The 20,787-nt window shown below is 49.5% G+C and overlaps 1 protein-coding gene across 3 annotated transcripts in view; it reads left to right on the top strand.

The window, feature by feature from the left end:
- RSPH1 (radial spoke head component 1) overlaps positions 1-20,787 on the top strand; it is a 246,673-nt gene that overhangs the window by 156,084 nt on the left and 69,802 nt on the right. For all 3 annotated transcript variants that reach the window (XM_030203781.1, XM_030203779.1, XM_030203780.1), the window contains exon 6: positions 6,490-6,561. In XM_030203781.1, the coding sequence (XP_030059641.1) occupies positions 6,490-6,561 (72 nt within the window). The remainder of the gene's footprint in view (positions 1-6,489; positions 6,562-20,787) is intronic.

The raw sequence follows: 20,787 nt of genomic DNA, 5'->3' as shown, positions 1-20,787 counted from the left end.
TCAGTTGATCTGGCTGCCCTAACTAAGGCGATGGTCACAATCTTATTTTTCCGCTTTAATAGCTGTTCTTTCAGTTGAGGGACAGGAGCTCCTCTTCTCCACGTCTGCTCTTCAGCGTGGCATCACGTGACCTCTTAAAGATTTGTTTAATAAATCCTTGGAGACGGGAGAGGTTCCGTGGGATTGGAGAACAGCGGATGTGGTCCCTCTTCACAAAAGTGGTGATAGGGAAGAAGCTGGAAACTACAGGCCGGTAAGCCTCACTTCGGTTATTGGAAAAGTAATGGAAGCGATGCTGAAGGAAAGGATAGTGAATTTCCTGGAAGCCAATAAGTTGTAAGATCCGAGACAACATGGTTTTACCAAAGGTAAATCATGCCAAACGAATCTCATTGAATTTTTTGACCGGGTGACCGGAGAATTGAATCATGGACGTGCTGTAGACGTAATCTATTTAGATTTCTGCAAAGCTTTTGAGACGGTTCCCCACAGGAGGCTCTTGAATAAACTTGACAGGCTGAAGATAGGACCCGATGTGGTGAACTGGATTAGGAACTGGTTGACAGACAGACACCAGAGGGTGGTGGCTAATGGAATTCGCTCTGATGAGGGAAAGGTGAGCAGTGGAGTGCCTCAGGGATTGGTGCTGGGGCCGATTCTGTTCAATATATTTGTGAGTGACATTGCCGAAGGGTTAGAAGGTAAAGTTTGCCTTTTTGTGAATGATACTAAGATTTGTAACAGAGTGGACACCCAGGAGGGAGTGGAAAACATGAAAAAGGATCTGCAGAAGCTAGAAGAATGGTCTAAGGTTTGGCAATTAAAATTAATTGCGAAGAAATGCAAAGTGATGCACTTAGGGAATAGAAATCCACGGGAGATGTATGTGTTAGGCGGTGAGAGACTGATATGTACAGACAGGGAGAGGGATCTTGGGGTGATAGTATCTGAGGATCTGAAGGTGACAAAACAGTGTGACAAGGCGGTGGCCATAGCTAGAAGGTTGCTAGGCTGTATAGAGAGAGGTGTGACAAGCAGAAGAAAGGAGGTGTTGATGCCCCTGTATAAGTCGTTGGTGAGGTCCCACCTGGAGTATTGTGTTCAGTTTTGGAGGCCGTATCTTGCTAAGGATGTAAAAAGAATTGAAGCGGTGCAAAGAAAAGCTACGAGAATGGTATGGGATTTGCGTTACAAAACATATGAGGAGAGACTTGCTGACCTGAACATGTATACCCTGGAGGAAAGGAGAAACAGGGGTGATATGATACAAACGTTCAAATATTTGAAAGGTATTAATCCGCAAACGAACCTTTTCTGTAGATGGGAAGGCGGCAGAACTAGAGGACATGAAATGAGATTGAAGGTGGGCAGACTCAAGAAAAATGTCAGGAAGTATTTTTTCACGGAGAGAGTGGTAGATACTTGGAATGCCCTCCCGCGGGAGGTGGTGGAGATGAAAACAGCAACGGAATTCAAAAATGCGTGGGATAAACATAAAGGAATCCTGTTCAGAAGGAATGGATCCTCAGAAGCTTAGCGAAGATTGGGTAGCAGAGCCAGTGGTGGGAGGCGGGGCTAGTGGTTGGGAGGCGGGGCTAGTGCTGGGCAGACTTCTACGGTCTGTGCCCTGAAAATGGCACATACAAATCAAAGTCAGGTATACACATAAATTAGCACATATGAGTTTATCTTGTTGGGCAGACTGGATGGACCATACAGGTCTTTCTCTGCCATCATCTACTATGTTACGTCATCCTCGTCGGCACGAGGAGTCTCGGTGAGGTGCATTGAGCGAAGGCTAAGAAGCGCCGACACCAATCTCCTTTGAAGCATGGTGCCCAGAGCTCCGGGACGTCAAGGGATCCGGCTCCCGAGAAGCGTCAGTGCCGAGAGGACCTCTCTCCCTCTATTCAAGAGGTGCCAATGTGCACATCTTCCAGCAGCCAAGATCCTGCTCCCACATCCCAGGAGGTTTGGCAACCTGAGCCCACACCGGTCCCACAGCCTGTACTGATGGCGGCTCTCGATGAGCGACTTCGGGCCTTGCTCCTAGAGCTGTTGGAGGCCTTTATGCAGCGATGTGCATTGGCATTGGGGGTGCCTGTGCCTACCATGCCTTCCACTGCAGCCCCGCCTGGCCTCCAGCCCGCGATGCGGCCTCCGACTCTGGCGCCGCTTGCTGTTCTGGTGTTGACTGCCACCCAGGCTGGTTCTCCTTCGACATCGGTGGAGGAAGCTTCACCGGAGTCCAGGCATAAACCGACCTCTCGATGCCGTTCTTGAGGCCATGGGTCTTCGACGTCGAGGCGGACCTGGTCTCGGGCTTCCCTGAGGGAAGTGTTATCTGACACCGAGGAGAAGCGTTTGTGGGAGTCTGAGGAGTATCCCAGGTACTTTTCCTCCGTGAGTCTTTTGTGATTCCTTCATAACCTTCTCCACTTGTGAGATGGCTATCACCACCTGAGAGGCTCTCTTTCACCTTGTTTGTGCGGGAAATGGCTGAGGCCATACCCTTCCCAGTAGAACTGGAGGATGAGCCCAGGACTAAGATGCTCGAGATCCTGGACTACACCTCTCTACCTAAGGAAGCAGTGATGGCCCCCCTGCATGAAGTACTGAAGGTAGTCCTCATGCAGAACTGGGTGTCCCCTCTGTCCCTGTAGTCCCTAAGAAAATTGACACCAAGTATTGGATCCATGGGGAACCTGGGTTGGCGAGGTCTCAGTTACCCCACAACTCCATGGTGGTGGATGCCACTCTCAAGAGGGCCAAGAGTGTTTTGGCTTCCCCAGGCAGAGAAGCAAGAACCTTGGACTCTTTTGGAAGGAAAATGTATCAGGCTGCGATGCTCGTTGCCTGTATTCAAATCATACCAGCTCTTCACGAGCATCTACTTTGACTGGCTCCAGCAGAACTTAACCACCATAAAAGTGTCCGTGCCAGACGACTTACCGGTTGGGGGGAGGTTAAAAGTTTTTCACCAAAGGTAGCCTCTCATAACTTCCAACCGGTGGGTTCTTCAAATAGTTCGGCTAGGATACACCCTCAATTTGAAATCCAAACCTCCAAGTTGCCCAAATTGCTCATTCATTCAGCTCTCAGCACAAGCAGGTGCATGCAGAGGATTTCTCCGCCCTTCTAAAGGCCCATGCGGTCAAACCCGTTCTACCAGGGGAAGTGCAGGGATTCTATTCCAGGTACTTCCTTGTGCAGGAAAAGACGGGGATGTGTCCCATCCTAGACCTAATCGCCCTGAATAAATTCCTAGTTTGAGAAAAGTTCAGGATGGTTTCCCTGGGCACCCTTCTTCCCATGATTCAGAAAAACGATTAGCTATGCTCTCTGGACTTGAAGGATGCATATACACATATCCCGATACTTCCAGCTCACAGGACTTATCTTCAGTTTTGGCTGGGAACACATCAATTTCAGTACCGCGTGTTGCCTTTTGGCCTCACGTCAGCTCCCAGGGTATTTACCAAATGTCAAGCAGTAGTTGCAGCGTTGCTATGTGGACTGGGAGTGCATGTGTTCCCTTATCTCAACGATTGGCTGGTAAAGAGCACCTCAGATGATGGTGCTTGGGAGTCCATGCGGAAGACTGTTCAGGTGCTCAAGCTACTAGGGTTCGTAATAAATTACTCCAAGTACCATTTCTCCCCTGTCTAGTAATTGGAATCCATAGGAGTCCTGCTCGATACGCGGACTGTTCGAGCCTATCTTCCAGAGGCGTCTGCGGACAACCTTCTGTCCCTTGCGTCCAAGGTTCAGACATCGCAGCAAGTCACAGCTTGGCAGATGTTGAGGTTGTTGGGCCACATGGCGTCCATAGTATATATTACACCCATGGCATGTCTTCACATGAGATCTTTTGGGCTAAGAATTTGCAGATAAGGTGACCATATCTGAAGAAAAAGCTTCCTATGCCTAGGTGATTGTCTCGCCTCTCTGGCTTCCCAAGACACCAGAAGGTGCACCTGGTTCCACCAGTGCCAAAAGGCAGGGGCCTCCAGACAAGTCCAATATTGTAAGACACATTTCAGCTTCCTGCATATCAGACTCTAATTCCAGAGTTTAATTACGCATTGAGTGAAGAAATATTTTCTGCTATTTGTTTTAAATTTACTACTTTCTAGCTTCATTGCTTGCCCCCTAGTCCTAGTATATTGGAAAGAGTAAAGAAGTGATTCACGTCTACCTGTTCCACCCCACTCATTATTTTATAGACCTCTATCATATCTCCCATTCTCCGTCTTTTCTCCAAGCTGAAGAGCCCTAGCCACTTTAGCCTTTCCTCATAGGGAAGTCATCCCATCTCTTTTATCATTTTCATGGCAGCATCAGAGAGAGAATGGCCAGGAGTACTCTAAGTAACCAATGTATGGGCCTGATGCTGCGGACCTACCCTGAACCTAGGGACCAGGATGAGCTCACAGTAAGCAGAAATATTCATAACTTCAGAATAAAATCTGGTGACAATGATGTCATACAAAAGAATCAGGGGGGCTCTTGATTGGAATTAGGTAGCCCAGAGGAGGGCAGTACAGAAGACAAGAGAAATGAGGAGGATAAAGTGAGGGTTCCAATGGAATTGAGAACCCTCGAGCAGATCCTGGGAGTTCGCTCTAAGCTCCGTACTGCAAACAACAGCATGCTTTTTGAGGATGACCTACCCATAACTATAGAAGAGAAGAGAGAGTGGGCTGACAGACAGAGTCTTTTAATAGAGAAGATTTTCACCCTATCCGAATTGTGGATGCCCCACAAGGAGCTGTGGAGAGCCGAGAAGTGTATACCTCCCCTCTGCGGGGAGCAGTCGGGATCCTGGTTGAACTGGATGATGGACCCCAGGAGTTGGGGCAACCACACTGACCAGTGTGGCACTGGAATGGAGAAGAAGTGCTCAAGTATGGGTGCTGATAGCAAAGACAGGTGCCTGTAATCAGGTACTCCAGATGGTTTGAGCCTTTGGGGGATGGGATCCCCCCCATCCAGGTGGTTTCCATTGGACTAAATATCCCTCTAATGGGGAAGCAGACAGTTGTGACCATTGGTGTGGTAGGGCCCAATGGTTGCCAAAATTACTTTGCACTGCTCATGTGTGAATGCAAGGAGAATGGCATGATTGAGCTGGTAGGATGCTTATGGTACTGGGACAGTCTCAGGGACTTCTAGCTGTCAGGGGAGCCCCGGGTGCCCTAGGGAGTGTTAGCCCTCAACCGCTCACTGCAGTGGCCCGAGTAGTGGCAGGTGATCAACCTGGTATAGATTAACTGGGGAGGGGGTATGTGAGTCAGTGAGGGGCACAGTGCAGACGCACAGTGCAGATGTCCCTAGATAGGCTCCCTTAGGGGGAGTTGCAGTTCAGCACCTGGAGGTGTGTGTGGGGGGGGGGGGGGGAATGGCAAATGTGAGAGATGCTGGAGTGTAGAAGAAGGGGAGGGGAGAGACAGGCAGACAGAGATGCCAAAACCTGATTATGGAACAAAGAAGGGAAATGGTAACAATGGAGGGGAGGGGAAGAGAGGGGAAAAGAAGGGAAGGGAAGAATGGTGCCCTTAGAGGGGAAGGGAGGGGAGAAGGTACCTATGGAGGAGAGGGGAAGGGAAGGGAAGAGAGAAGGGAGGAGATGGTACCCATGGATGAGGGGAAGGGAAGAGAACAAAACTATACAGATTTGAGAAGGAAGGACAATAGAAGAAAGTTGAATGTGAAAGATGTATATAAGGCAGGAAGTGAACAAGAAAGGAGGATAGAAAAGAAATAATGACTAGGAGTCCCTGGAAACAGAGTTCAGAGCACAGAGAGAAGCAGAACAAGGGAACAAGATGATTAGAAAAAAATCACTAGACGACAAAGGTAAAAAAAAAAAAAAAAGATTTCATTTTACTTTTGAGAATTTACATCTGCAGTTTATATTTTGCACTGTACAGGTGGAAATGTAAGGGGGACGCTTTAAGTGATTAATTATGTGATTTAAAATTGTACTTGATGTGCATATATTATTAATCTTGGTTGGAAGACATGGATGGTGACATGTATATTTGATTAAGTATAAACTTAGAAGAACCAAAGAAAAATATGAAGCCTGAAATAGCCTACCAGCTGAATGGTAACATGTGGGGCAGATGTAAAGGTCAATGGTAGGAGAAGGGTTGAACGGTTTGGTAAAAAGCATTGAAGAAGGAGTCAGTTGGTATACATTTAAGTGTGAGAATTTATATTCTCATCTTCTCAAATTGCTGGAACACCAGAGATGGGCAGACTGAATGGACTAATTGACTCTTATATGCTGTCATAAATTTATCTAAATTGTATTTTTATACAGGATGAATAGATTTTTCCTTTCTAGATCTAACAAATGTGCAGTAAAGTCAAAATTATTCAGCAAAATTTCTACTTAGCATGTATGTTACTTTCCTTTTTTGTCAGTGACATCTTTAACTTACTTGATTTGTAAATAAGCATATTGTTACTTTTTATTTGCAGCCCCTGGGACCAGGAAAGTATGTGTTTGACATTGGATGTGAGCAGCATGGTGCTTATGTAAAGACAGAACAGGTAACCAGAAGACCGGGTTGCATCAAATTAAATTTCAAGACAGGGGCCAAGGTCCCCCTTCCCCCAAGTTTCAGTGTGTGTGTGTGTTTGTCCAGTATCTCCACCCTGTGTGGTCCAGTATCTTTCTCCCCCTTCTTCCTTGCTGTCTGGCATCTCTTTCCTTTCCCTTCTCTCCCTCCTTCCCCCTTGCACTGCAGTCCTCTGACCTTACAGCAATGTCAGCTATCAAGGCAGCCTTGTCTCCTACCAGTCCCGGAAGCTTTTCCTTTGCACAACTTCCTGTTCCTGCATAGGCAGGATGCTGCAGAGGGAAAGCTTTTAGTGCCAACAGGAGACAAGGCTGTCTTGATGGCTGACATGCCAAAAGATCGGAGGACTGCAGCTTGGGGGGAGGAGGAAGAGAAGGGAAAGTGTCAGACCTGTGAGTTCTTGTACCAAGTAGAGCGCTGCCGAGCCTGGTACTCGGACCAGGTTCTGCTTGGCGGCCAGACAACCCCGGGTTTCATCTGCGCTGACCAACGTTCCTCAGAGGTTGAGCCCCTAGGTGCGGGCGGCCTGCAGGGCTTATGAGATAGAGCAGAAAGCGGGGTGATGAACGTGACGGCCAGACAGGCAGCAGGCAAGAAAGTGATCCAAGTACAGGCAGAGTCAGTAGGCAGGCAGCAGGTCAAGAGAGTAATCCAGGTACAGGCAGAGTCAGTAGGCAGGCAGCAGACACGAGAGTAATCCAGGTACAGGCAAGGTCAGGAGGCAGGCAGCAGACACGAGAGTAATCCAGGTACAGGCAGAGTCAGTAGGCAGGCAGCAGACACGAGAGTAATCCAGGTACAGGCAAGGTCAGTAGGCAGGCAGCAGACACGAGAGTAATCCAGGTACAGGCAGAGTCAGCAACGAAGAACAACGTAGAGAAGCACACTACTGAACAAGTAACACCTACCAAAGCAACACCTACCAAAGTAGAAGCCAAAGCAAGGAGTCTAGGAAGAGCTCAGCTGATAAAGTGCTGGCGTCTGACATCAGCAGGGAGAAGGGGCACAGCCATAGGACAAGAGCAGGGGAAGGAGGAACCGGAAGACCAATAGGAGAGAAGCAAGGGAAGCCAGGCAGAGAGAGAGCAGAGCCAGGTACATGGAAGCAAAGCAATCAAGGAGCCTGCAGGCAGAGAAGAACTACACACACATGGCTCAGGGCTGTGCCAGTCAAGTGTGCGGGTCGACGGGACCCTGCGCAGCTCGAGGACACCACTTGCATTGAGGTAGGGGACATGACAGAAAGCGATGCCAGATCATGGGAAGGAGGGAAGGGAGAGATATACTGGACTGCAGAGGGAGTTGGGGGTTGTGGAAGAGAGAAGGAATGATGCTGCACCTGCAGGTTGGGTGGAGGAGGAAAGGAAGTGAAGAAGCAATGCCAGATTGGGGAGGAAGGGGTGGAGGGAGATGCCAAATTGGGGGGGGGGGGGATAGAGATGCCAGGTCGCAGCATGTGGATGGGAGAGAGGGAAAGAGAGATTGAATGAGAGATGTGGAACAGAGGAGGAAAGACACTAGATCCATGGAGGAAGAGAGAGAGAGAGAGAAAGATGCTTGGATAGGGGTGAGCAGAGGGAGAACAGCAGGAGAGGAGGGAGAGAGAGAGATGCTGTACTATTGGGAGGGGACAAGGGAGAGATGCTGGCCCTGGGGTGGGGGTGGGAGTCTGAGAAAGGGAAGAGGAGGAAAGAAGATGAATACAGAAAGGCTGAGGACCACAGGAGGAGGGACCTGGACATAGAGGGAATGATAGTGGACATGGACAAAGAAGAAATGAACAGCAGCCTTGGAAAGTGCAAAAAATGGATGGGACTGGTGGAAAGAGGGGAACAGAGTAGAAAATGGATGAGACTGTGGGTGGGGTAGTGAAGAGGAACAGAGTGATGGATAACACTAGGGGGTGACGGAAAGAGGAACAGAGTAGGAGTAGAAGATGGATGGCACTGAGGGGAGAGGAAGAACAAAGCAGATGACTAAGACTTGGGGGGAATAGAGCAGAAGATGACTGGGTGGTTAAATGGGAGAGTGTTGGAAGGCAGAGCAGGGAATTATGGATGGGAAAGATGGAGTAGTAATATTGAGGGGATAGTGAGTACTTGACAGTTGGTAGGTATGAGTGGGGGGTATGTTGATGGGTTGGGAGAATAAGTGAGAGTGTGAAATGGGGTAAGAGAAAGGGGATGAAGTGTGGGGAAAGGTTGAGACATAATGTGAATGACCTGGAAGGATGGAGAGACAATGAGGGACATTGAAAAAGAATGGGGTATTATGGAGGGATGTGAGAGGAAGAAAATAGGTTTCTGAAGGGGTTGAGTGAAGGCAGAAATGGGATTAAAAATGTTTTTTTTAAAAGGAAATTGATTGTGTAGAGGGTAAGAGAAGAATAGCCTGGAGGCAATGAAAGGAAAAAGACAGGGATGGAGCTGATGCTGGTGAGGAGATGAGAGGTAGCGAGTGTAGATGAGGACTGAGAGGGTGAGTAGAGATGATGGAAATGAAGGGATAGGAGACAAACAGAGGGCGCAATAGGAGTGCCAGAGAGGGGATTAGAGGGAAATAGTAAAAGCTATTAGGTCGATGAGACATCAGAATTAGAAAGGGAAAATGTGGGTAAAGTCAAATGGGGGATATAAAGCAGAGAAGATAAGTGAAATAAAAAAAAACATAAAAAGAAAGATCAGCACCAGACAGATGTAGAGAAGGAAAGGAAAAAGACAAGAGGAGAAAGAAGAAATGGAAAGGCAAACCTAGCAAAGAATTTAGAAGATTGACACAAGGAAAGTTTAGTTTAGTTTATTATTTTTATTCCACCTTTATCCAAGATGGATTCCAGCAAAAATGTACATAATCATACAAACATACATAAAGATTAATACACAAATTTTCAGAACAGCTATTATACCCCTGATGCAGACATTTGCCGAAACATGGGATCAGCCCAATTAGAAAAATCAAATACCCAGATAATAAAGGGGGAGAGAAGGAAAGATAGTTTACATAGGAGGAGTAGAGTGACAGAAGGGAGTTGCTGGATCAGGATGGGCGGAAGTACTGACAAAGGATGAGGAAGATGCTGGCTTAGAGGAAGAGAAAAGAGAGAGGAGGTGCTAAATCAGGTAGGGAGGAAAAAGAGATATGGATTGATGCTAGACATGAGTATAGGGAGAAGGAAAATACTGGACATAGGTTGTAGGAAGACAGAGGGGAGATGTTGGACATGGGGAGGGAGTAAGAAGACAAAAAGGGGGTGCTGGACAGGGATGGGGATAAAGAGGGGGTATACTAGACATGGGAGGAATAGGGAGGCTGACACAGAAGGGGAACGGAACACAGAATGATGCTGGATACAAGAGGAAGTAGGGTGATGGAGAGAGATGCTGGACTGAGGTGAGGGAAAGAGGATTGGAAAATTAGGTTCTTACCATGATAATTTTCTTTCCTTTAGTTATAGCAGATGAAGCCATTACGTATGGGTTGTGTCCATAAACCAGCAGGGGGAGATAGAGAGCACTCAATTTTTCACAGTGCCTCATGGCCAGCTAGCTCCACTGCCTCTTCAGTATTTGAAGCTTCCAAAGCAGAATGGCAAACCACAATGGGAATAACATGAACTTTCCTCACAGCGAACGATGGCCCCTTAACAAGGGCATAAATTCCAAAAAAGGAGGGAATGAACTCATCCTCCTGGAGGGAATAAACTCGTCCTCCACTTTGTATAAACGGAGGGAATACTTGCATCCTCCTGGAGGGAATAAACTCATCCTCCCAAAACATGAACTGAAGGGAATGAACTCATCCTCCTATAACTGTAACAAGAATCCTGAAGACTGTTTTCCGACTCCCCAAGGAAGGAATATAACTTCAGGAAACAAGAACAGCACCTAAAATCAGAATCACTGCAATACAGAATCATACAGGGAGGGCTCATGGCTTCATCTGCTATGACTAAAGGAAAGAAAATTATCATGGTAAGAACCTAATTTTCCCTTCCTTGTCATCAAGCAGATGAAGCCATTACGTATGAGATGTAACAAAGCAATCCCTAATAGGGTGGGAACAAGCCACACTATGCACTAGCACCCAGGGCCGTGCCAACACGGTAAGCGAGGTAAGCATGGCAGGGGGCCGCCGCACCATGCTCACCTCGCTCGCCCTCCCGCTCCCATTGTTCAACTACTGCCCGCCCTCTTCTCCCCCCCCCCCCAACATCCCTTTTCTTTTTTTTTCTTTTTAAATTTACCTCCGTGGTGGTCCAGCAGCGCAGCGTCAGTGAAGGAGGCAGCGCTCCCGACGTCTCTAGCCTTCCCTTCGCTGTGTTCTGCCTTCTTCTGACGTCAAGGAAATGACGTCAGAAGAAGGCGGACCACAGCGAAGGGAAGGCTAGAGACGTCGGGAGGCGAGCGCCGCGTCCTTCACTGACGCTGCGCTGCTGGACCGCCACGGAGGTAAATTTAAAAAGAAAAATCAAGAAAAGGGATGTTGGTGGGAGAGAAGAGGGCGGGCAGTAGTTGAACAATGGGAGCGGGAGGGCAGGGGAGAGACGAGCATGGATGCGAAGGGGGAGGGGAGAAGAGGGCGGGCCAGGCCAACTGGGACATGATGGGAGCGGGAGGACAGAGGAGAGAGGAGCATAGATGCGAGGTGGGGGGGTCATGGAAGGGAGAGAGGGGAATTGCTGGATAGGGATTAATGGAGGGTGACAGAGGAGCATGGATGGGAGGGGCAGGGCTCAGGGAGAGAGGGGAATTGCTGGATAGGGAATTAGGGATGAATGGAGGGCACAGAGGAGCATGGATGGGAGGGCAGGGCTCAGGGAGAGAGGGGAATTGCTGGAAAGGGATGAATGGAGGGGGCAGGGGACAAAGGAGCATGGATGGGCATGGATTGGGAGGGCAGGGCTCAGGGAGAGAGGGGAATTGCTGGATAGGGATGAATGGAGGGGACAGATGAGCATGGATGGATATGGATTGCAGGGCAGGGCTCAGGGAGAGAGGGGAATTGCTGGATAGGGATGAATGGAGGGGGCAGGGGACAGATGGGCATGGATGAATATGGATTGCAGGGCAGGGCTCAGGGAGAGAGGGGAATTGCTGGATAGGGATGAATGGAGGGGGCAGGGGACAGAGGAGCATGGATGGGAGGGCAGGGCTCAGGGAGAGAGGAGAAATTGCTGGACATAGAGGGGAGGGAAGAGAGATGAAGGAGATGAGGGAAAAGGAAGAGAGGAGAAAAACTGCACATGGATGAAGAAAATAGGCAGAAGCTGAGGACCAGAAATGAAGAAGAAAGGAGGAAAGGAAAGAAATAAATGGAAAGGAAGCCCTGGAACGGAGTTAAGAGGACAGATAGCAGCAGAATCAGATACTGGGCCAGCATGATCAGAAAAGAAAGTCACCAGACAACAAAGGTAGAAAAAAATCATTTTATTTTCATTTTAGTGTTTGGAATATGTCCACTTTGAGAATTTACATCTGCTATCTTATTTTGCAATGTATAGCAATTTGTTTCTAAGAATATTGCTGACAATTCCTGTCAGTATGGCAAGTGGTGAGCGATCATTTTCACGGGGGGGGGGGGGGGGGGGGGGGCGCCGCCGCTGCCAACTGATAGTCTGCAGGTGGGGCGCCAACTGATAGTCTGCAGGGGGGCGCCAGAGACCCTAGGCACGGCCCTGCTAGTACCTGTGCTCCAAAACGCGCATCCCTCCTGGCAGCCACATCCAGCCTGTAATGTCGGGCGAAAGAGAGCTTAGAAGCCCATGTTGCAGCACTGCAAATCTCATGAAGAGATAGTGCTCCAGTTTCCGCCCAGGAAGAGGAAATCGCTCTTGTGGAATGTGCCTTAAAGGCTTCAGGCGGAGCCCAGCCAGACAGCAGATATGCTGAAAAGATAGCTTCTTTGAGCCAATGGGCAATAGTGGCTTTAGACGCTGAAGACCCTCTGCGAGGACCTGCAAACAGCACAAAAAGATGATCTGAGGTCCTGAAAGAATTTGTAATTCGCAGATACTGCAACAGAGTCCTGCGCACATCCAAAAGGTGCAACTGCCCAATTGAATCTGGAAACTCCTCCTCAACAAAGGAGGGAAGAAAAACAGGCTGGTTTAGGTGAAACGCTGAATCCACCTTAGGCATGAAGGAAGGCACGGTCTGAACCGTGACCCCCGACTCTGAGAATTGCAGAAAAGGGTCTCTACAGGACAGCGCCTGGAGCTCTGACACCCGTCTCGCTGAGGTAATGGCCACTAAAAAGACGGCCTTCAGTGTCAAATCTTTCTCTGATGCACGCCGAAGCGGTTCAAAGGGAGCCCCCTGAAGGGCCTTCAATACTAACCCCAGGTTCCAAGCTGGACAAGGTGCCCGCATGGGAGGACGGAGCTGAAGCACCCCTCTAAGAAACCGTGCCACATCTGGATGAGCAGCTAAGGACATGCCTTCAACCTTGCCACGCAGGGAGGCCAGTGCTGCCACTTGCACCCGCAGGGAATTATAGGCCAAGCCTTTGTGTACACCATCCTGCAAAAAGTCCAGAATCGGCGAGACAGAAGCCCGCAACGGAGAAAGCGCTCTTGAAACACACCAGACTTCAAACTGGCGCCAAATCCTGGCATAAGCCACGGAAGTGGAGTGCTTACGGGCCTGCAGGAGAGTGGAAATTACCTTATTTGAGTAGCCTTTATCTCTCAATTGCGCCCTCTCAATCGCCATGCCATAAGACCAAAGCGGCAGGCGTCCTCCATGGCCACCGGACTCTGTGACAACAGGTGCGGAACCAGAGGTAATGGAAAGGGAGCCTCCAACAGCATCTGTCGGAGGTCCGCATACCAAGGCCTCCTGGGCCAATCCGGGGCGATGAGCACCACTTCTCCTGGATGCAGCCGAATCCGCAGGAGCACTCGCCCTATCAAGGGCCACGGAGGGAAGACATACAGCAAGCCCAGGGGCCAGGGTTGAGCCAAGGCATCCAACCCGGCAGAGCGAGGATCCCTCCGTCTGCTGAAGAAGCACGGGACTTTGGCATTGGAACTGGTCACCATAAGATCCATCACTGGCTTGCCCCATTTGGCACATATCTGCAGGAATACATCGTCTGCTAGTTCCCACTCCGCTGGATTGATCTGATGCCTGCTTAGATAGTCAGCTTGCACGTTGCTCTGACCTGCAATGTGAGCTGCTGACAGGGACTGTAGATGCAGCTCGGCCCAGTGGCAAATTTGTTCGGCCTGTGCGGCTAGAGCTCTGCACTGAGTGCCGCCTTGTCGATTTATGTACGCCACTGCTGTCATGTTGTCCGACATCACTCGGACAGCCAATCCTTCCAGGGTCACTTGAAAGGCCAGAAGAGCCAGAAACACCGCTTTCAACTCCAGGCGGTTGATAGACCACTCTGACTCGTCGAGCGTCCACAGACTCTGGGCATGCTTCCCCTGGCAATGTGCGCCCCAGCCCTTCAGGCTGGCAACTGTCACCACTAGGCACCAATCGGGGAGCACCAGCAGCATTCCCCGCCGCAACATGCTGTCTGAGAGCCACCACTCCATACTGAGGCGGGCCGCAGGGAGCCAAGAAAGTCTGCACTGATAATCCTGAGATACTGGAGACCATTGTTGAAGTAGAGAATACTGTAGAGGTCTCAGGTGCGCTCTCGCCCATGGCAACACTTCCAAGGTGGTCGTCATCAATCCCAACAGCTGGACAATGTCCCAAGCTCGCGGGCGGGGCATCCTCAGGAGCAGACGGACCTGATTCTGAAGCTTGCACCGCCTTTGCTCGGGAAGAAACACATAGCCCGAGGCTGTGTTGAACCTGGCCCCCAAATATTCTAGAGATTGCGAGGGGCAGTGGCGTAGCCAGACCTGAGATTTTGGGTGGGCCCAGAGCTAATATGGGTGGGCATGCACTGTCTATATAAGTATGAGCAGTGTCTCTTGGGATCCTACAAAATAATGCCTTAGAATTCACTTGATGATGGATTTCTAAGTAGTCTGCCCAAAAGCTGCCCTGCATCAGTATAACCACATACATACTTAATGGAAAAATTTGATATTTTTAAATATAATTACATTATCCCACAATCGCTCCACTGCAAAATGTTATACACAAACTTGTGCAAAAACACACTCATATCCTTACTAAACCATAACAGCACTAATTCCAAGGACAGGACGAGCTACAGCCTTATGCTTGAAAAGGCAGAACTGTAATTACACTAGGCTCTAAAACACCAATACACTACCTCGTGAAAAAAAAAAAGCAAAACAAAAAGGGCTGCAAATACTACACGCTATCAGAATACTGCACCTTGATCACACATGAACAACACATGACACAAGGAACTAGAAATCAAAAAATATGAAGGCAAAATACTGAACTGGAAAGTTAACTCAAGAAGTCAGACTCAGCATGCAGCAATACCAGAAAAATTGAAACTTACATGCAAAATATCACAGATGTACATTTCCAAAAGCTGACACATTCCAATTAATAAATTCTGAATAAAATACTTTTTTCTACCTTTGTTGTCTGATCTATTCGCTTTGGTCCCAGTGTCTTCTGTTTCATGCAGTGTCTTCTTTCCATCTGATATTTTTTCTCTCACCATGTCCACCATCCTCTTGTGTCCTTATGTGTCCTGTCTACCATCTGTAGCCCTGTTCCTATCCTTCCTCAACTCAGCAGTTTTCCCTCCATCCATGTCCAGCATTTCTCCTCACTCCCCTCCAACCATGAGCATCTCCTTCCTTTGTCTTTCCTTCCCTCCATCCTTGTCCAACATTTTCCTCTGTTCCCTGCCCTCCACTCCATCCACGTCCAGCATTTCTCCTCTCTTCCCTCCCCTCCATCCATGCGCATCTCCTCCCTGACTTTTCTCCCCTCCCTCCATCCAGCAACTCTCCATTCTCCCCTGCCCTCTCCTTCATCCACCCATATCCAGCAAATGTCGTCTGTCCCCTGCCCCCTCCATTCATCCATCCATGTTCAGCAAGTCTCCTCTTTCCTTTCCCCTGCCCTCCCCTCCATCCATCCATGTCCAGCAAGTCTCCTCTTTCCTTTCCCCTGCCCTCCCCTCCATCCATCCATGTCCAGCAACTCTCCATTCTTTCCTGCCCTCTCCTCCATCCATCCATATCCAGCAAATTTCCTCTCTCCTGCCCTCTCCTCCATCCACCCATATCCAGCAAATTTCCTCTCTCCCCTTTCCCCTCCATCCATGCATGCCCAGCAATTCTCCTCCTTCCCCTGCCCTCCGCTCCATGTCCAGCAACTCTCCATTCCCCTGCCTTCTCCTCCATCCTCCAGCAAATTTCATCTCTCCCCTTTCCCCTCCATCCATGCCCAGCAATTCTCCTCCTTCCCCTGCCCTCCGCCATGTCCAGCAACTCTCCATTCCCCTGCCTTCTCCTCCATCCAACTCCAGCAAATTTCCTCTCTCCCCTTCCCCTCCATCCATTCCCAGCAATTCTCCTCCTTCCCCTGCCCTCCGCCATGTCCAGCAACTCTCCATTCCCCTGCCTTCTCCTCCATCCATCTTCAGCAAATTTCCTCTCTCCCCTGTCCCCTCTAGCAATCCCTGTTGTCCAGCAATTCTCCTCTCTCCCCTGCCCATCCTGTTTCTATCCATCCCCTTCCCCATTCTATCCAGCATCTCCCTCCCCCTCTCTCCCCCTTCACAGGTTTGCCTGCTTTAACTTGCCTGAACGGCGACGGCTGCGCAGGGGAGTGGAATAGATAGGCTGCTGGCTCACTTCCACTCCACAAGTCGCAGCGGTGAACGGGCGGCCCTAAAAGCAGCAAGCAACCAGGCTCATCGACTCCGTCCTTCCTTCGCTTCCTGCCCTCTCTGTGTGCGTCCCGCCTTCCTCTGATGTCATTTCCTTTCGAGCGGGCGGGACGCTGAGAGGGCAGGAAGCGAAGGAAGGACGGAGTCGACGAGCCTGGTTGCTTGCTGCTTTTAGGGCCATCCGTTCGCCGCTGCGGGTAAGAAAAAAATAACATCAGAGCTGCGATTGGCTCGCAGACTAGGACTGGGTGGGCCTGAGCCAAGAATGGGTGGGCCTGGGCCCACCCAGGCCCACCCGTAGCTACGCCCCTGGCGAGGGGGTCAGGTAACTTTTGGCCATATTGACGACCCAGCCCAGAGATTGAAGGACTGAAACCACTCTGGCTGTAGCTAGATGACTCTCTTTTTCTGAGTCTGCTCTGATGAGCCAGTCGTCTAGGTACGGGTGAACCCGGATACCCTCTCGCCTGAGAAAGGCAGCTACTACCACCATTACCTTGGAGAAGGTTCAGGGAGCTGTGGCGAGGCCAAAAGGCAAGGCCTGAAACTGGAAATGTTTTCCCAACACCGCAAACCGCAGAAACTTCTGGTGCGGGGGCCAAATTGGTATGTGCAAGTAAGATTCTTTCAGGTCCAGAGACGTGAGAAACTCTCCTGGCTGTACCGCCGCAATGACGGAGCGCAGGGTTTCCATGTGAAAATGCCGCACTGTTAAGGACTTGTTTAGCTCTTTTAAGTCCAAGATCGGGCAAAAAGACCCACCTTTTCGTGGCACCACAAAGTAAATGGAGTAGCGGCCTAGACCTTGTTCGGCGGGAGACACCGGGGTCACAGCCCCTATCCGGCACAGACTGTGCAAAGTCTCCTCTACCGCCGCCCGTTTGGCGGCAGAACTGCATTGGGACTCCGCAAACACGTCTCTCACCGGGGCATCGAATTCTATTCGGTATCTGTCTCTGATCAGGTCCAACACCCACTGATCTGCGGAGATTTTGGCCCACTCCTCGAAAAAGAGGGAAAGTCTTCCTCCGATGACAGGAAACGAGGAGGGGACCGGCGCACCATCATTGAGAGGGTCGCCCCTGAAGTCCAGGCCTTGAACCAGCAGCTGCGGAACGTTTGTCAGAGCGAAAGGAGTTTCTCTTCTGAAAGCGGGCACGCGAAGTGAACCCAGCTGCACGTCCCGGGCGGTACCTTCTAGCTTCATGGAAGCGAGGTCTGTAAGAGGAGCGGACCGCCTGACCCCTAGAGGAAGGCTTCGGCCTATCTTCGGGCAAGCGCTGAGGTTTGGAATCCCCCAGGCCTTTAACAATGTTTTCCAGCTCCTCACCAAACAGGAGAAGGCCTTGAAACGGCAACTTCACCAACCTTTGCTTAGAGGCCATGTCCGCCGCCCAATGTCGTAGCCAAAGAGTGCAGCGAGCCGCCACTGCTACAGCCATTTGTTTAGCCGAAGCTCTGACCATATAACAAAGAGCATCAGCCAAAAAGGACAAGGCCGACTCCATCCGCGGAGCCACTTCAGATAAGGTTTCCACTCCATCACCGGGCTGTTCCACTGCCTGCTGTAACCAAGCCAGGCAGGCTCTAGCAGCATAACAACTGCATGCAGACGCCCGAACAGTGAGACCTGCCAAATCAAAGGATCGCTTCAGAGCTGAATCAAGCCTGCGGTCTTGAATATCCTTCAGGGCAACACCTCCTTCAACAGGGAGGGTAGTTCTCTTTGTCACAGCCGTGACCAGGGCATCCACTTTAGGCATTGCAAAGCGAGCCAAATGTTCCTCACTCAGAGGGTATAATTGCCCCATAGCCCTGGCAACCTTCAAAGGTCCCTCAGGGTCAGCCCATTGAGCCGAAATAAGCTCTTGGATGGAGTCATGCAAATGAAAGGCTCGATCAGGCTTTCTGGTACTAGCCATCCTTGGATTAACAGAGGAGGCTGTTCCACTCCCAGGATCTTCAATCGAGAGGGCTTGTAAGGCATCTGAAATAAGCGCTGGCAGCTCCTCGCGGTGGAAAATCCTCACCGCAGATGGATCATCAAGCTCCTGTGGCAATTCTGCACCCGACTCTGGCTCCTCAGCCCAAGAAGTTCTGCCAGACCCCTCAGAATCCTCATAGCCTGACCACAGGGGGAAAAGGGGGGTGCGCCACACTCAGAAGGGGAATTAGCCCTTCTGCGTTTATCAGGAGGATAAGAAACAGGCAAAGCCAACTCCAAAAGGCCAGGATCCACCGGGGGGGCAGGAAGAGCTCTTTTAAGCATGTACGCCCTATGCCCTATGCAGCATTAAAACAAAATCAGGGGAGAAAAACGGTCCCTGACCGCCCAGATCCTGCCCAGGGCTATCAGCTCTATTATTAGCTTCACTCAGAGGACACCCCCCCCCCCCGGATTCAGGGCTCTCCGTCGCAACGGAGGCCGCGCCATGTGGAAAATCCAAAATGGCGTCCACTGCCAGCTCAGAGCGCAAAAGATCGCCGCTCGCCATGCTCGGGCCGGCTCTACCGTCTGTACAGTACGAATTACAGAGCCCCGCTGCTGATTTGTGCTTGCCACATTTAGAACAGCGCTTTACAGTCTCCGCAGCCATCGCCGAAAACGGCGGAAAAATTCAAAAATGGCGGTTCACACCAAAAACGTCCCGATCACGGGCCCACCCCGGAGGAGTCAGAAAACACTCTTACCTCACTAGACCGAGTATCACAGCTCCGGTCCTGCAGAAGAATCTCAAGAAAAAAAACCTCTTTTCCAAGATTGCTGCGCTAAAGCGCGACTTTAATTAATTAATTATTTATTTATTTTTTAACGCTGTGAGGAAAGCAGAGGCAAAAAAGGTAAATAAAAATACTCCGGAGGCTCAGATAAGTGGGAAAGGCAGGGAAAAGCGAACCAATGTGCCTGCATCCACTGAGTGGGAAAGGACAGGGAAAAGCAAGCTAATATGTCCACATCCACGGGGGCATGGGTATGGCAGGGAAAGGGCTGGCCTATGTGCCTTCAAAGTGAAGCTGCTATAGCCTCTAACACCCCGGCTAACAACTGGCAAGCCAGGAGCCACCCCCAGGCAGATTTTTGATGGAGCTCGAAGAAGCTGCAGCCACCCTGCTTGGGGAGATAGAGAATACTGAAGAGGCAGTGGAGCTAGCTGGCCATGAGGCACTGTGAAAAATTGAGTGCTCTCTATCTCCCCCTGCTGGTTGATGGACACAACCCATATGTAATGGCTTCATCTGCTTGATGACAAGGAAGTACTGGATCAAGGGGGAAAGAGAGAGAAGATGCTGGTCAGAAGAGTGAAAATAAAGGGTGCTGTACAGAGGGGAGAGAGAGAAAGAGAAGTTACTGGAAGAGAGGGAAGAGTTATCCAAAAAACTGAGGACTAATAGGATGAGGAGGACTGGGATGAACGAGGTGGAAAGTTGAAGGTATATGTAGAAAAAATAAAGACTGAAGACTGAATAGTAAGAAAGAATAAAGTGTGAGAAGATAAAGAGTCAGAAAAATAAATGGAAGAAAGCTGAAAGAAAAAGATCAAAGTCAAAGATAAATGCTGTTTCTATTTCTCTTTCTCTTTAGTGTTGCGTTGCATGCAGTATGTGACTTCTTGGAGTTTAAGTTGAATTTGTGTTTACGTATTCATATTTCAAGTTTTGAGCACTTATTCTGTACTTTCTCCAAGGACAAGCAGGCCAATATTCTCACAATTGGGTAACGCGATGTCACGTTGCCCGGTCCGGAGCTTATATCAAGCTTTTCATAGAGCTCTTTTGGAGTGCGAGACACGCTCCAGTGCATGTGCTCGAGTACCTTCCCACTCACCATGTGAATGTGGGACCAACAGTCTATTTTTTTCCACAGTGAGGAGAGGACACATTTTTTAACCTCTCTTCTCCCAACTGCCAGTTCGGTTCTTATCAGAGTTTCTTTTTGTGCCTTTTTGTTTTTCTTTTCTTCACTTATGTGCCCCGTTCAATTGTTTATCTTTTTCTTTAATTTTTCTCTCCTTTACTGCAGCTCCATAGGTGTATTTAGGCCTGAGCTCCGATGGGGTACATAAGTACATTGGGGTACATAAGTACATAAGTATTGCCACACTGAGACAGACCAAAGGTCCATCAAGCCCAGCATCCTGTTTCCAACAGTGGCCAGTCCAGGTCACAAATACCTGACAAAATCCCGAAAAAGTTCAATACATTTTATGCTGCTTATCCCAGAAATAAGCAGTGGATTTTCCCCAAGTCAATTTAATAATGGTCTATGAACTTTTCCTTTAGGAAGCCGTCCAGACCTTTTTTAAACTTTGCTAAGCTAACCGCCTTTACCACATTCTCTGGCAACGAATTCCAGAGTTTAATTACATGTTGAGTGAAGAAACATTTTCTCCGATTTGTGTTAAATTTACTACTT

Source organism: Microcaecilia unicolor, chromosome 5 (genome assembly GCF_901765095.1).
Source record: "Microcaecilia unicolor chromosome 5, aMicUni1.1, whole genome shotgun sequence".
NCBI lineage: Eukaryota > Metazoa > Chordata > Amphibia > Gymnophiona > Siphonopidae > Microcaecilia > Microcaecilia unicolor.
This window is presented reverse-complemented; position numbering and strand designations above follow the sequence as displayed.